Source organism: Meles meles, chromosome 4 (assembly GCF_922984935.1).
Source record: "Meles meles chromosome 4, mMelMel3.1 paternal haplotype, whole genome shotgun sequence".
Taxonomy (NCBI): Eukaryota; Metazoa; Chordata; class Mammalia; order Carnivora; family Mustelidae; genus Meles; species Meles meles.
Genome location: NC_060069.1, coordinates 47795482 through 47811729, shown reverse-complemented (window position 1 = coordinate 47811729; position 16248 = coordinate 47795482). Strand labels below are relative to the sequence as shown.

The following is a 16248-nucleotide window of genomic DNA, read 5'->3' as shown; positions in this document are numbered from 1 at the left end:
AGATTTCAGAACATTCCATGAGGAAGTCAGTTGATGAGGAAACTGAAATTCTAGAGTGGGTAATTATTTTGTTGCTCTGTTCTACACATGTTTGGTTAAAAAATCTGACATTTCTTTTCAACATAAAATGGAAATCTTCCACTGAAAGATGAAGTGCAATGACCAAGCTGCTCCCAGAAGATGTCCCGGCCAATCTTAGCTCCCTCTCTTTTATAAGCTGTATCTGGTACAGAAAGGAAAACACGACAACATCACCTTTCAAAACTAAAACACAATATTGACCTCAATGCAGAGAAGCATGAAAAATGACTCCTCTAGCAAACTTACATGTTTCAAAGCCTATTAAAAGTTGAACCAGTTAACTGGACTAGAAAGTGTGTAGAGACACAATCAGCACAATTATTACAAAAACCAGTAAGACCAGAGGCCCAATAAATTATTTTCAGAATTAACTGCATGAAATGTATCCATCAGCTGACTCAACAAGATTTTAACAGATACCTTCATATGGTAATTGCAGCCTTTAGTGCTGTAGGATATATTAGTCTATATTAGATCTGATCACTAACTTCAAGGAGCTTGCATCTGGTAGGATAAACAGGGCACAAAATCTAGTGATTCTAACAAAAGGAAGAAAGGGAATATACAGATAAATGTCCCACCAATGTGCAAAATATGGAAGTTATTTTTGTAGAAATTTTACTTTTCAGAAATTAGGAAAAGTTTTATTGGGTCCTTAGCAATGGGAAATTTTGGACATCTATGATAGTGAGAAGCAAAAGAAATTAGAGAAGTAAAATAAAAAGGTACCTTCTCCTATTGTCACCTTGTGGGCATAAACTCATTCTCTCCCTATAGCTTTCAGTGTTAGTCCTCTTCTTTTCTTCTTCCTCAAAGACCCCTCCCATGTTTCTCAGTAGCTCTTAATTTACTTTTTCAATATAAAGTAAGTACCTTATCACAATCTTGACATCATCTGCTCTCACTGAAACACCAGATTTAAGCATGCAATTTTAAATGATGCAAAAGGACATGAGGCAATTAAGAAATATCTCTCTCATTCTTAAAATTATTGCTGTTGATATCTATAAATAAACAAGGTGATAGGTTGCCCTGGTTTTAATATAATTATGCTTTTGACATTATGTTCTAACAGTACAGAGTGACACATCTTTAATTTCAATAGCAAATAGGAGAAACAATGTTGCCTTGGAAAATGAATATTGGAACTAGGATTTCCTTTTCTTGACCTACCTCACCTATACTGAGTGCCCTCATTTTAGTCACATAAACTCTGCTTCCCAGGTATAACTTCTGTCCTTCTGGAGCAATAGCACTGTTATTATAAGGTTCAGATGGGACTGTTTATATGAAAGCTCAGTTAAGAATTGAAAAAGCATTCTACAGTGGGAAGACCTATTATACATACAGCCAAGGGCAGTGTGGTATTGCCAAAATCTCAATTTCTGGAGTTAAGACCTAGATAATAATTTGGGTTCTGTTACTCACCAGGATGAACTTAAGTTAACAAGCTTCCTAAGCCATAGCTTTTCATCTATATTTAATGGTCCATTCCTATCCTTCATCACAGAGTTGCTGTGCAAATTACATACAAATCTAAAAGTCCTTTAGAAACAATAAAAACTAAATAAACTATATTATTTGTACCAGCACAGTCATTAATACCGATGCTATGACTGTCACTGGTAGAGCTACTCTCTTAACAGCTTATAATACTACTTATGTATTAGAACAAAGACTGACTTACAGGAGTCATTTTAACACTGATTTAGTTTCAAATATAATTGACATGGATTAAGGCAGTGTTAAACAATACGAATTTGTACTCATATAATTTGACCTTAATTCCTTAACTGAAAAAAAAAAAACTCAACACAGTTCATAAGCTAAATAATTTTGATTTTAGAGATAATTGATACAAGGCCAAACATTATCAAGTAAATAAACAATGACTGTAGTCAGAAAAGCAAACCTTTCTAAAACATTTTAATCATTATCAGTCATTGAAATGCCAGGGACATATGTGCTAAAGCACCAAACTATTCATTTAAAAAGCCCCAGTCCTGGAGTGTCTGGGGGGCATACTGGGTTGAGTGTCAGATAATTGATTTTGGCTCAGGTCATGATATCAGGGTCCTGAGATAGAGCTCTGCATGGGGCTCCATGCTTAGCAGGGAGTCTACTTGGGATTCTCTCTCTCTCCCGCTCTGCTCCTGAAGCCTGCTTTCTCATTCTCTATCTCTAAAAATAAATAAATAAATCTTTTTTAAAAAGACCCAATACTTTCAGCCTCGTTCAAGTCTTAGACATGTCTCAAGCTATTCAAATTGCATTATTTTTAAGTGCAATTTCCTAAATTCAAATATCAAGGCTCTCAAGTTGTCCAAACCACTAAGTTATGTTTTCACTTCCCAAATGATGATGTACCAGATGTTACTCTCATAAATTTCTTTTCTCTCATTATTTCCTTCTTCCAAGTTGGAGGGAAAAAGTAGATGGTAGGCAGGACGGAAGTATCTTTCCTGCTCTAAATAAAATATCATAGACTATATGGCTTAAACAACAGACATTTATTTCACATAGTTCCAGAAGCTGGGAAGTCTGAGATCAAGGAGTCAGCAGATTTGTTTCTTGGTGAGGGCTCTTCTCCTGGCTTGTAGAAAGCTGTCATCTCATCCTATGCTTACATGACATCTATTTCGTGTGCTCAAAGGCAGAAAAAGTTTCGGTTTCTTTTCCTCTTTCTCTAAGGATACTAATCCCATTATGAGGACTCCATCCTTATGATATCATCCAAACCCAATTACCTCCCAAAAGCCTCACCTCCTAATACCATCACACTGAGGATTAGAGCTTTAACATACACATTTTGGGAGGACATGTTTTGTTTATAACAGGGAGTGACTGGGGGGCGAGTCATATATTAATAAAATACGGCATTCACTTCAATTAGACAGTGTGTGTACATGTAAAGAACTTAAACCTTGTCCCAAAATATGTGTGGCATTTGCCCTTGGCTTATGGAAATTGGTATTTGTTTGCCTGAGGGCCTTAGGTTAACCAGAGAGAAACAATATGTTTTAGGGTTAGCACTTTGGGTCATGCAACATATCAGTCTACCAGGAACCTAGATCAGCCACATGGGCAATCATTCAATCAATCCTACATAATGGAGTCTCAGTAAAAACTCTTAATTAACACCAAGGCTCAGGTGAGTCTCCTGATTGGCAGTATTTCATGTGCACTGTCACATATTGATACCAGAAGAGCAACACATTCTGATTCCACAGGAAGAAGACAACAGAAACTTTGCATTTGGTACTTTTGGTGTCTCCTATACTCTGCCCGTATACTTCTTTCCTTGGCTTCCCTGTATGCTTTCCCTGTAATAAACACAAATATAATACTTACAATAGCTTTCAGTGAGTTCTGTAAGTCCTTCCAATAAATTATGAAACCAAAGAGAGGTGTTGGGTTCCACCCTTGACCCAAAGTTTTAACAGTTGGTGTTAGAAGTGAAGGTGGTATTGGAGACTGTACTCTCTAACTCTGTACTAGCCCAAACTTCTTGCAACAGGTAATTATGACATAAGTAAAAACTCTAGGAAGATGAGGATCTGTCTACTTTACCCACTTTCATATGCTCACTATATAGTATAATGTTGAGTATGTGGTAGAGTTCCTATAAATATATATTGACCGAACTTTAGTTTACTGAGGCTGACTTGGAGGGCAAAAGAGCATTTGTGCCGTGCACTGCAAGATCACCAACATAGTCATAGTTAACTGTCCACCTGCTATATATAATTTTCTCCATCTATACTTGGAATAGGCAATTCTTTAAAATTCAACAAGTTCATTGAGAGCTTTCCTTCATCAAAAAAATGTACTTGATGTTGTGACTGGAGGAAATAGATGGCCCAGGTAACAAAGACGGGTATGATACAATTCCTTCCCACTAGAAAAACAGACACCAAGTACTGTGATACTAAAGCAGAAGTAGTATCTAATTCTCACTGATATGGATAATGGAAAGAGTTCATATATCAGTAAGATTTGAATTGAACTACAAGAGAGGTTAAGAATTACACAGGTACAGAACAACAAAAAAGTCAAATATAATAGCAACATCGATATAACTATAGTAGTATTACTTTCAACCTTTATATATTTTATTACACCTATGACTCTATAATAATTATCTAAAATATTTTATCACGAATTTTTAACCTCCAGTTTGAAAATAATCTGACTTTAGAATTTTATATCAAAAAATTCTTATCTGTCATTGTTTTACGTATACAAGGTTTAGTTAAACTAATAAAAATACAAAAATGTACCAATATTCCAGGAAATTTATAGAATAGAAAGAGCAGATTCAGGCTGCACCTTCTCTGTATATGTTGAAAAGATGCAAATGCAAATGCCTTTAAGCATTGTGATAATTTGACAAAATTTAGGTTATTTTACAAGCTTTTTCAAAATCCTGTAAACCTCAAAGAGAATGACATACCAAACAATATTAAAATTCAAGTTAGTTAAAACTGGTGAAATAGCAAAAATTTTAAAACTAAGGACACTATCTGAATAAGGTAAAATTTGTAGGAAAATCTGTCTCAACAGATTGTGACACAGCAGTGTTTCCTGAACTACCGAAGAAGGTGTTTCAGGAACAGAAGTTTCTAGCATTTGTGAGCTTCTTCTGTGTGAGAAAGTGATGCCTTCTAGAACTTTTATTTACTCTACTTCACAGAAAAAATTATCATTTAATACCATTAAAATTATTTGGGGCTTCCTTTCAAAATGGCATAATAAATATAAACTTAATCAAGGGGGCAAAAGAATTATACACTGAGAACTACAAAACATTGCTGAAAGAAATTAAGGAAAAAACAGATAAATGGAATGACATCTGTGTTTATGGATTGAAAGATTTAATATTGCCAAAGTATCCATACTACCCAAAACAAACTTCAGATTCAAAGTAATCCCTATAAATCTCAATGACTTTTTTTTTCAGAAATGGGAAGAAAAATTCCTAAAATCCACATGGAATCTCACAGGATTCTGAATAGTCAAAACAATTTTAATTAAAAAAAAAAAAAAAGGTGGAGAACTCACACCTCCTCATTTTAAAACATCTTACAAACCTACAGTAATCAAAAAGTGTAGTACTACATAAAGACAGACATATATATGAATGAAACAAAATAGAGAACTCAGAAATAAACTCTCACAAATATGGTCCGGTGATCTTTGACAAGAGTGCCAAGAGTGCACAATGGGGAAAGGATGATCTCTTTGACATATGGTGTTGGAAAAACTGGGTATCTGTATGCAAAAAAGAAACACATAAAATTGGACCCTTACCTTACACTATATACAAAATTAACTCAAAATGGATTAAAAACCTAAATGTAATACCTAAAATTATAAAATTCTTAGAAAAAACATAGGAGAAAATCTTCATGACATTGAATTTAGCTATGATTTGTTCCCTATGAAACCAAATTCACAGGCAATAAATGTAAAAATAGATAAGTGGGATTACATCAAAGTTTCCACACAGCAAAGAAAACAATCGGCAAAGTAAAAAAGTAACCTACAGAATAGGAAAAGAATATTTGCCAACCATGTATCTGATAAGGAGTTCATAGCCATATATAAGGAACACTTACAACAGCCAAAAAACACATTTAAAAAGGGCAAAGAACTTAAACAGACATTCTCCAAAGGCATACAAATGGCCAACATGTACATGAAAAGTGCTTATCATCACTAATCCAAAGGAAATGTGAGTCAAAACTACTATGCAATGTCACCTTGTATCTGTTAGTAGGACCACTAACAGAAAGAAAGAAAGAAAGAAAGAAAGAAAGAAAGAAAGAAAGAAAGAAAGAAAGAAAGAAAGAGAGAAAGGACAGAAGGTAGGTAGGTAGGTAGGAAGGGGGAGGGAGAAGGGAGGGGGATGGAGAGAGAGAAGGAAGGTGGAAGGGCGGGAGGGAGGAAGGCAGGAAGGGAGGAAAGGAAGGAAAGGAAAGGGAAGGGAAGGAAGAAAAAGAAAAGAAGGACAGAAAGAAAGAAAAAGAAAGGGAGAGAAAAAATGAGGTAGGGAGGAAGGAAATAACAAACGTTGGTAAAGATATAGAAAAACTGAAATCCAACATCGCTGCTAGGAATACAAAATGATGCAAATGATGGGAAACTGTATGGAGGTTTCTAAAAAATTAAAAAGGAAATTTTTTCAGATGCTACAACATGGATGAAACTTGAAAACATTACACTAAGTGAAATAAGCCAATCACAAAAAACATAAATACTACATGATTTCACATATATGAGGTATCTAAACAGTCAAACTCAGAAACCAAAAGTAGAATGGTGTTTGCCAGAGGCTGAGGGGAGGGGAGAAAGGAGAACTGTTTATGGGTATAGAACTTCAGTTTTGTGCAAGATGAAAAATTTCTAGAAATCTGTTGCACAACAATGTGCATATAGTTAACGCTACTATAATGTAAAACTTAAAAATGGTTATGATGGCAAATTTTACGTGTTTTTTACTATAACTAAAAAAGAAAAAAGGCATGAGTTTAGACTATGTTGCACCCACTCTGCTCCAAACAGATGAATAAAATATAAAAATGTAAGTTCTAAATGACACAGCCAGGTTCAAAGCAAGCTAAGCATCCCTGTGGCATGGAAATGAAGGACTGAGTAGGTTGGGGCCACAAACTCCACATCCTGACATTGGTAGTGTGCCCCAGAGCTCCACTCTGGTCAAGTCAATTGGAATAAAATCCCTCTATGCAGGATGGGGACTGAAGCCAGCCTGCATGGTCACACCCGTGGCTAGGATAGTCTTCCTGCTCCAACTGTAAAAGGGCAAAAATAAAAATGCTGATACTACTTTGACAAGATCTAGTGAGAGACACGGCCTCACAATGAGAAGAACTAGACCTAGCCCCCCTCCCTAACCCCAGTGTTACCCTAGGATAAGAGCCTTGAATTGACTCTAACATCTTATGCTAAACTAGGGCCACTGGAGACTGGAGAGCAACAACAGCAACAACAACAACAAAAACAAACTAGAAAGTGGGGGCAAACCTCTAAGGAAGAAGACCATGAGGTGGGGCAGGGGAGGGGACAAAAATATTCCTACAGACCAAAAATCCAAACACATGGAGAACTAATTTTAAATTCTAAGGTAATTTCAACCTAATTGTAAAAACGATTGCCAAAAAAAAATCAATGATTAAAACATGAATTCATTACCAAAGAAATTGACCTTATAGAGAAGTTTGACAAAGTATTATAAGAATGCTCGGAGAGATAAATGCATTAATAACCTCCTATAAAAAGAGCCAGATAGTAAAAACAGGAAGAAATCAATCAAGATCAGGTGGATATTACTCAGAAACCATTTGGGATTCAAAAATGAAAACCATAGTGATTGAAATCACAAAATAGCTGGCATTAATTCTAAAGTAGATGAATTTGAGTTTCTATCATAAGTCATTTGAGCATTATCAGCTTCAAGGTAGAGAAATAAAATGTATATGGTTAAGAGTTAAAATTTCCGAGAACTGAAAAAATGTTAATCTTTGGATTAAAAGTACATTCTGAATTTCTAACAAGATAAATTAAGATAGATTTACAACAAGATATATAGTTGGATGTGTAAAACATGAAACATAAAAAGGAATTTTTTTTTTACATATAGTTACCTACAAAGGAAAAATATTCAACTGACAACAAACTTCTCACAGTCAACAAGAGACATCAGAAACCAATGGAATATAATTTTCAAAGTGCTGGGGGAAGTACAGGTCTCCCGGAATTTTGTAAAATTATCTGAACTATAATTAAAGAATGAAAGTGAAAAGAAGGCATTTTCTTGGACACCAGGACAAAATGAATTTACTACCTACAGACCCTCACACCCAGAACAAAGACTTCTTTCAGAAGAAAAATAAATTTCAGAGGAGCCAAACTGGATATGCACACAAATCCAAAAACTATATGCACAGAAATTATTTTAAAGATTGGTGAGTTTTTAGGGGCACCTGGGTGGCTCAGTCATTAAGTGTCTGCCTTCAGCTGGGGTGGTGATCCCAACATCCTGGGATCTAGCCCCATGTCGGGCTCCCTACTCAGCATGGAGGCTGCCCGTCTCCCTCTCCAGCTCCCCTGTGCTTGTGTTCCCTCTCTCTATCTCTCCCTGTCAAAAAATCTTAAAAAAAATAAAATAAAATAAAGATTGGTGAATTTAACTATTAGCTATAGAATAATAACAAATCATGCATATTATTTTCTTCTAAAGTGTCATTAATCAAATTGGCAAGAAATATGGTGGTGTTTACTAGGATCTTAAGGTCATCTTAAGGTCATCTTAAGGTCAACCAGTTTTGGGGAAGGAGGACATGAACACAAAATAAAATATTTAGCAGACTATATACTTACAATGCATGTTAGAAAAATAAGGGTAAATCCCAAAAGATGTAGAATTATAACCTACATTTACAGACTAGCAGAAGAATAAAAATAGAATAGAAAAAAAAATGTCATAGCAAGGAATAAAAAAAGAACGTGGAAGCAAAAAAAATACAAACTACAGTGGTAAAAACAAATTCAGATGCACCAGCAATCTCATTAAATGCACATGCATTAAATTCCACTATTAAAACACAGATTTTTCAGAATGGATCTTAAAATTTTAGCTCTCTGCTATCCAGCAGTCACTTCATCTTTTCTCACTCTTTCCTGTCCCCTGGTGAGGGGGAGAAATCAGATGTCATGAGGGAATTCAATCCTAATTTAAAAATGAATACAAACCAGGTGAATGATACTAGATAAATGATACCATTTGGACTCTAAGTAGCTTCTTTGAGACCAGCTGGGTTTGCCCCAAGCCACATGGCAACCCCCATTGGCCTGTACTGGCTACGGCCTCCACTGGTATGCCTAACCACACTGTTTAACATGAAGTAGGAAACTGTTTTTTAAAAGAAAAATTCAAGCCTTAATATACACCCAAAACACCTCAATAAAGTCTATGTGAACAGCTGCTTTTACTCACCACAGTGCCCCTGGCTGCACTGGTGCTCTCCGGCTGAGGCACGCCACACAGTACTGCAGGAGTGATGGAACCTTGATGCTCTCTCCTCTTGCAGGTTTGCTTCCTCTAGTATCAGCCTTCTCTAGACTTTTAACAAACTTTTCAGGCTTATGGCCATCATTTAAAATCATTTAAAATTTAACAGAATAGAGATTCCAGAAATGGACCCTCAACTCTATGGTCAACTAATCTTTGACAAATCAGGAAAAAAAAATATCAAATGGAAAAAAGACAAGTCTCTTCAATACGTACTGGGAAAATTGGACAACTACATACATAAGAATGAAAATGGACCATTCTCTCACACCATACACAAGATAAACTCAAAATGCATGAAAGACCTCAATGTGAGACAGGAATCCATCAAAATCCTAGAGGAGGGCATAGGCAGTAATCTCTTTGACATCTGCTACAGCAACTTCTTTCAAGACATGTCTCCAAAGGCAAGGTAAACAAAAGCAAAAATGAACTTTTGGGACTTCATCAAGATAAAAAGCTTTTGTACAGCAAAAGAAACAGTCAACCAAACTAAGAGGCAACCCATGGAATGGGAGAAGATATTTGCAAATGACATTACAGATAAAGGGCTAGTATCCAAGATCTATAAAGAACTTATCAAACTCAACACTGAAAAAACAAATAATCCTGTCAAGAAATGGGCAAAAGACACAAACAGACACCTCTCTAAGAAAGACATACAAATGGCTAACAGATACATGAAAAAATGTTCAACATCACTAGCCATCAGGGAACAATTCAAAACCACAATGAGATACCACCTTACACTAGTTAAAAGGGCAAAAATTAACAAGACAGAAAACAACAACTTGTTGGCAAGGATGTGGAGAAAGGGGAACCCTCTTACACTGTTGGTGGGAATGCTAACTGGTACAGCCACTATGGAAAACAGTATGGGGGTTCCTCAAGATGTTAAAAATAGAGCTTCCCTATGACCCTGCAATTGCACTACTGGGTATTTACCCCAAAGATACAGATGTAGTGAAAAGAAGGGGCACCTGTACCCCAATGTTCAAAACAATAGCCAAACTATGGAAGGAGCCAAGATGCCCTTCAACAGATAAATGGATAAAGAGGGTGTGGTACATATATATACAATGGAATATTACTCAGCCATCAGAAAAGATGAATACCCACTAACTGCATTGATAGGGATGGAACTGGAGGGGATTATGCTAAGTGAAATAAGTCAAGCAGAGAAAGACAACTATCATATGGTTTCACTCATATGAAGAACATGAGGAATAGCACAGAGGGCCATAGGGGAAGGGAAGGAAAACTGAAGGGGGAGAAATCAGAGAGGGAGATGAACCATGAGAGACTATGGACTCTGGGAAACAAACTGAGGGTTTTGGAGTGGGGAGGGGAATGGAGTAGCTGGGTGATGGGTATACGAGTATTAAGGAGGGTATATGTTGTAATGAGTACTGGGTGTTATATGCAACTAATTAATCACTGAAAACTACATCAAAAACTAATGATGCGGGGCGCCTGGGTGGCTCAATGGGTTAAGCCGCTGCCTTCGGCTCAGGTCATGATCTCAGGGTCCTGGGATCGAGTCCCACATCGGGCTCTCTGCTCAGCAGGGAGCCTGCTTCCCTCCCTCTCTCTCTCTCTCTCTCTGCCTGCCTCTCTATCTACTTGTGATCTCTCTCTGTCAAATAAATAAATAAAATCTTTAAAAAAAAAAAAACTAATGATGCACTATGCAGTAGTTAACTAAACATAAGCAAAATTTAAAAATCAAATTAATCAATTTATTAATTAATTAAATTAAACACCAGCACTTCCTCCAATTAGTTCTATCCAGAAAGAGGGTGATTTTGAGAGTAAGAGTCCTAATATCTAAGTCAGCCATGCCATACTTACAATCAAAGGAAAATTGTTCCCAGTCACCTCTACCATAAGCAGGGAAAGGTTATAATTCTTGGTATAAGGTAACCTGATTTAGAGAAAGGGAAAACTGAATATCTGGGGACCCCAAACAGGTAACTCAACTGGTAATTATTGTCATTCTAAGGTACTAACTCCTTCACAAAAAAGCACCCACAATAAAATTATCTAGTCAAGAATTTCTTAAAACCCCTCCTATGGGCTCAAGCCTCCTGTGTTTTAAGCCTAGCTCTGAGCAAGAATCATAAAAAATATGCATCTCTGAACATTCTTCAGAGTAGGAGGTTCACCTATCTCATACTGAATACTCTGGCTCCTCTCAGGAACTTTGCGATTGCACACAATAAGGGTGCCCCTCTCCAGCCCTCCCCACCCCTCAACACACACACCTATACAATTGTTCTCTGCCTACAATACTGCTGTCAGACTTTCTGTGTTTTTCTTTTTCCCAAACCTTTGGAAATGAACTCTGGTCCAGAGGGCTGAACTCATTGTTTTTGTATAATTGCTAGTTTTAGCTCTTTACTTGATGACTGATTAAATCCTTAAGTCTGTATTATCCTAAGATCATCTCCATATTTTAGTTTGTATTACAGTCAAAACTTTTTTTTAAGATAGGATTGGGAGGGAGACAAACCATAAGAGATGCTTAATCTCACAAAACAAACTGAGGGTTGCTGAGGGAAGGGTGGTACAGAGAGGGTGGCTGGGTTATAGACATTGGAGAGGGTATGTGCTATGGTGAGTGCTGTGAAGTGTGTAAACCTGGCGATTCACAGACCTGTACCCCTGGGGTTAATAATACATTATATATTAATAAAAAATAAAATAAAAAAATTTTTTAAGATTTTATTTATTTATTTATCTATTTATTCGAAAGTAAGTGAGAGAGAGAGAGTGAGTGAACATGGGGAGAGGAGAGGCAGAGGAGAAGCAGACTCCCTGCTGAGCAGGAAGCCCAGGTGTGGGATGTGGGCTTGATCCCACAACTCTGAGATCATGACCTGAGCCGAAGGCAGACATTTAACTGACTGAGTCACCCAGGTGCCCCAAAACTTTTTTTTGAAGCTCAACTAATTGGAATTATTCAAAAGAGCAACTTTTTTTTTTTGTTTGTTTATTTAAATTCTTACTTTAAAATACAGACTCACAAGAAGCGGACATTAAGAACTGTGAGAATTATGGCACATTAAGAATGAAAGCTCAAGGGGCACCTGGGTGGCTCAGTGGGTTAAAGCCTCTGCCTTCGGCTCAGGTCATGATCCCAGGGTCCTGGGATCCAGCCCCACATGGGGCTCTCTGCTCAGCAGGGAGCCTGCTTCTTCCTCTCTCTGCCTGCCTCTCTGCCTACTTGTGATCTCTGTCTGTCAAATAAATAAAATCTTAAAAAAAAAAAAAAGAATGAAAGCTCAAAAGCGAAATAAGTCAATCAGAGAAAGACAAATATCATATGATCTCTCTGATAGGAAGAATTTGAGAGGCAGAATTGGGGGTCGTAAGGGGTAAGGGGGGAAAATGAAACAAGATGGGATCAGGAGGGAGATAAACCATAAGAGACTCAATCTCACAAAACAAACTGAGGGCTGCTGGGGTTGAGGGGTAGGGGTAGGGTGGCTGGGTTATGGACATTGGGGAGGGTATGTGATATGGTGAGTGCTGTAAAGTATATAAGCCTGATGATTCACAGACCTGTACACCTGGGGCTAATGATACATTGTTTGTTAATTTAAAAAAATTTAAAAAAAAAAAGAATGAGAGTTCAATTTTGTTTTAACCAAAAATGTATTTATCTGTGTTATATTGAATAGAATGGTTGAAAACAAGGAGCATGTACACATCTAGCATATGAATGCAAATGCATATCTGAATATGTGGAATAAAACAGTAACTTAAAAATCCTAATATGAACGACAGATGTATCACTAAAAAGCAAGCAGAGTATAGCAGAGATTCATTTAGCTAAATATGAAAAGAGTTTAATAAAAGCTATTTAATATTTAATTTAGAATCTCATAGGCATAAGTGAACTTCCTGAATAACTATGCTATTTACTGAGATCATAGAAAGTAAGGGTGGAAATCTTCAACCATGATTTTCAAGGATATTCATGAACTATAAATAGGCAAATTCCCTTCTGAGAAAACAGAAATTATATAAATACATGAGATTCAGTGCAGCCACACTCTCCAAATGCATAAATTATTATCTTGAGAGTCAGACAGGCATCAGACAAGAGTTAACTATTTTTTTTTAAGATTTTACTTTTTATTTGACAGAGAGAGATCACAAGTAAGCAGAGAGGCAGGCAGAGAGAGAGGAGGAAGCAGGCTCGCCGCTGAGCAGAGAGCCCTACACGGGCTGGATCCCAGGATCCTGAGATCATGACCTGAGCCGAAGGCAGAGGCTTTAACCCATTGAGCCACCCAGGCACCCCAAGAGTTAACTATTTTAAAATGTCAGTGCTCATGATGCAGCCACTGCTGCTACCTAATTTTGTCAGTTTAGGGTTGAGGAGAGATGTTAAACAACGTGGTATCCAACACGCTCTGTTATAGGTCCAGAAGTTAAGTCAAAGAGAGGAGGTAACTTGCCCAAAGAGAAACAGTAACTGAAATGTAAATAAAACTCAAATATCCAGCCCCTAACTCCAAGCTCCTTCCATAAATTCACCTTGTCTTTGAAGTGACTGGTTATGACAGGAATCTGTCATATTAGTGCTGAACAGATTTATTAAATACAAAAAAGAAACACAACCTATTCTGGGAAATTTTTCTCCACAACAAGACAGAGAAGACTCCCAGACAAACTGAAGAATTTAACTTCTTAAACCATCCTCTACACTTAATGGAGAAGTAACAAGAGAAAAGAAAAACGTCTTACCCCTTGAAGTAAACAGAAAGGTAAAATTCAAAAGATTGACATACCCTCTAGAAGTAGAAGCCAGAGGAAAAGAATTTATGTTGTATAGCAAGTAACTGACTCTTTCTCAGGAGGGATGATCCTTCACATTCTAAATTGTAAAAATCTTAATAAACTCCTGACATGTTGGGTCAGAAAATCAAGAATGGCATCAACTTCTACTTTTCTTCCCCAAAATAACTGTTACTTCACTAGCTCTCAATGCCAGGTTGTGTGTGCACACACACACATGCACACGCACACACACACACATACATGCATGCTTTACAGAGTACTTACTGAGCTGTAGAGATAGCCTTCACCATTCATGGCCACATAGAGGCTGGCCTTCACCCCTTGGATAGCCACCACACGCAGGCCCACAGGAATTAGATTGAAGAGGGCTGGAGAGGAAAAAAGAAGACAGAGGAAAAATCAGTGACCTTTTGAATAAATCATCCTGCTTCTTAAGATGACTTTTGAGAATTAAAAACAATGCATTAAAATTAGTAGGGAGAGAGAGGGAGGCTGAGATGAAACCTGGCTTCTTGTCTCTGCATCACCTTTAATCACCTATGTGACCCCAGGTAAATCACATAAACTCATCTGTAGCAAAGGGGTTACATTCCATTATAAGGTCTCAATGGGCCCTACAGTTTTATTTCTCAAAATTAGCACATACCCTAATAGTTTAATGTGATTTTTTCAAACAAACGAATAATTTGAACTAAAACATTTTCAACAGTAGAAAATGTAACTGCAGACATAAGTAATTATAAAATATGATCTTTATAACTTATCCCATGGTGTCTTGCTTTCAGATTTTTCTCCGTAGTCCTAAGCATTGTCTTGAACAGAAGATATAAAAATCAGTGGTTCATTCTTAGCTACATTGGTGGAATGAGAACTTTTCTTTTTATAGTTCAATTCCTTTACATGTAAAAGTAGATATATAAAAAGATGGATCAGTAATTGATAGCTTAAGCTCTAATGAACATATTTTATACCTCAGAATATGTACACACATACATATACACACATATGTATATAGACGTGCATAAAGCCACTAAAACCATGAAAAATTAACCTGTTAAATTTAACTCAACAAGGGGTGCCTGGGTGGCTCAGCAGGTTAAAGCCTCTGCCTTCAGCTCAGGTCATGATCCCGGGGTGCTGGGATCGAGCCCCACATCGGGCCCTCTGCTTAGCTGGGAGCCTGCTTCCTCCTCTCTCTCTGCCTGCCTCTCTGCCTACTTGTGATCTCTGTCTGTCAAATAAATAAATCTTTAAAAAAAAAAAATTTAACTCAACAAGATGAAATGGGAACCTGCTTGTAGTCTTTAAGTATTTGGGTGATCCATCACTGAAGATACTCAACTGTCTACATGTCTACTTGGAGAAGGTATTCAAGCACCAGAAAGAGAAACAAGAAGATAATCTATTTTTCTTCCAATGATATATTTTTTATGAATTATATCTCCCTAGCACTACTCCAGTTGCTACTGTTGCAATTATAAAATGAGCATAAGCATAAAACACTGCTCCTTCCATGAAAAAATTTATATTACCTGAGAGAAGAAAGTAATCCTTTAGGCTCTACAGATGACCACAAGGCTATGGACAAAATACCTCACAGCCGCATGCATAAGAGCATATAACTGCATATGGTTTAGTTGGAAGTCCTTATCCCTCTTTTTTGCTGATAAAATGCCCATCGGTTCTGGTCGTCTCCTTAGTTTTGAGTGTGAAATGTATGAAAATCCACCCAAGCGCTACCTGGAATGCCTGTTTATTCTTGGCTTCTCTCAACTTGGGATGGTAAGCTAAAGAAAACACACACACACACACACACACACACACACACACACACAGTATTTCGCTTCCAGTCAAATGTTCATCCGATAGCTGAAGAGAATCAAGCCTGAGACCACAGGTTTACTACAGCAGGTTTTAATTCCTAGATGTGCTCGACACTGGACGAGTCTCTTTGCCTCTTTGAACCTGTTTCCTCATTTGTCATGAAAGTTGAGAGTAGATCTTAGGAAATGCTCAAGCATTATTGGCTCAATTTGAATCTGAACTGGTTTTGTTGTTCCTATATTCTTACCACTGTCCTTGTGCTACTGAAATAACTTAAGAAGTATAAGACCTTAAAGTCTAGTTGGGGAGAGAAATCTAAGACATATGGAATAATCTGATACAGTGTATAATTTATTTCTATAATTAAATATAATATATGCATTCTATATATATTCTCTGTGTTACAGAAGTTCAGGAAAATGGAAGATCTGTGTGGCCTGAAA

General features: G+C 37.0%; 1 protein-coding gene across 4 annotated transcripts in view; it reads right to left on the bottom strand.

Moving 5' to 3' along the window:
* FGF12 (fibroblast growth factor 12) overlaps positions 1 to 16248 on the bottom strand; it is a 584189-nt gene that overhangs the window by 185780 nt on the left and 382161 nt on the right. For all 4 annotated transcript variants that reach the window (XM_046003435.1, XM_046003436.1, XM_046003434.1 and 1 more), the window contains one exon: positions 14246 to 14349. In XM_046003435.1, coding sequence (XP_045859391.1) covers positions 14246 to 14349 — 104 coding nt within the window. The remainder of the gene's footprint in view (positions 1 to 14245; positions 14350 to 16248) is intronic.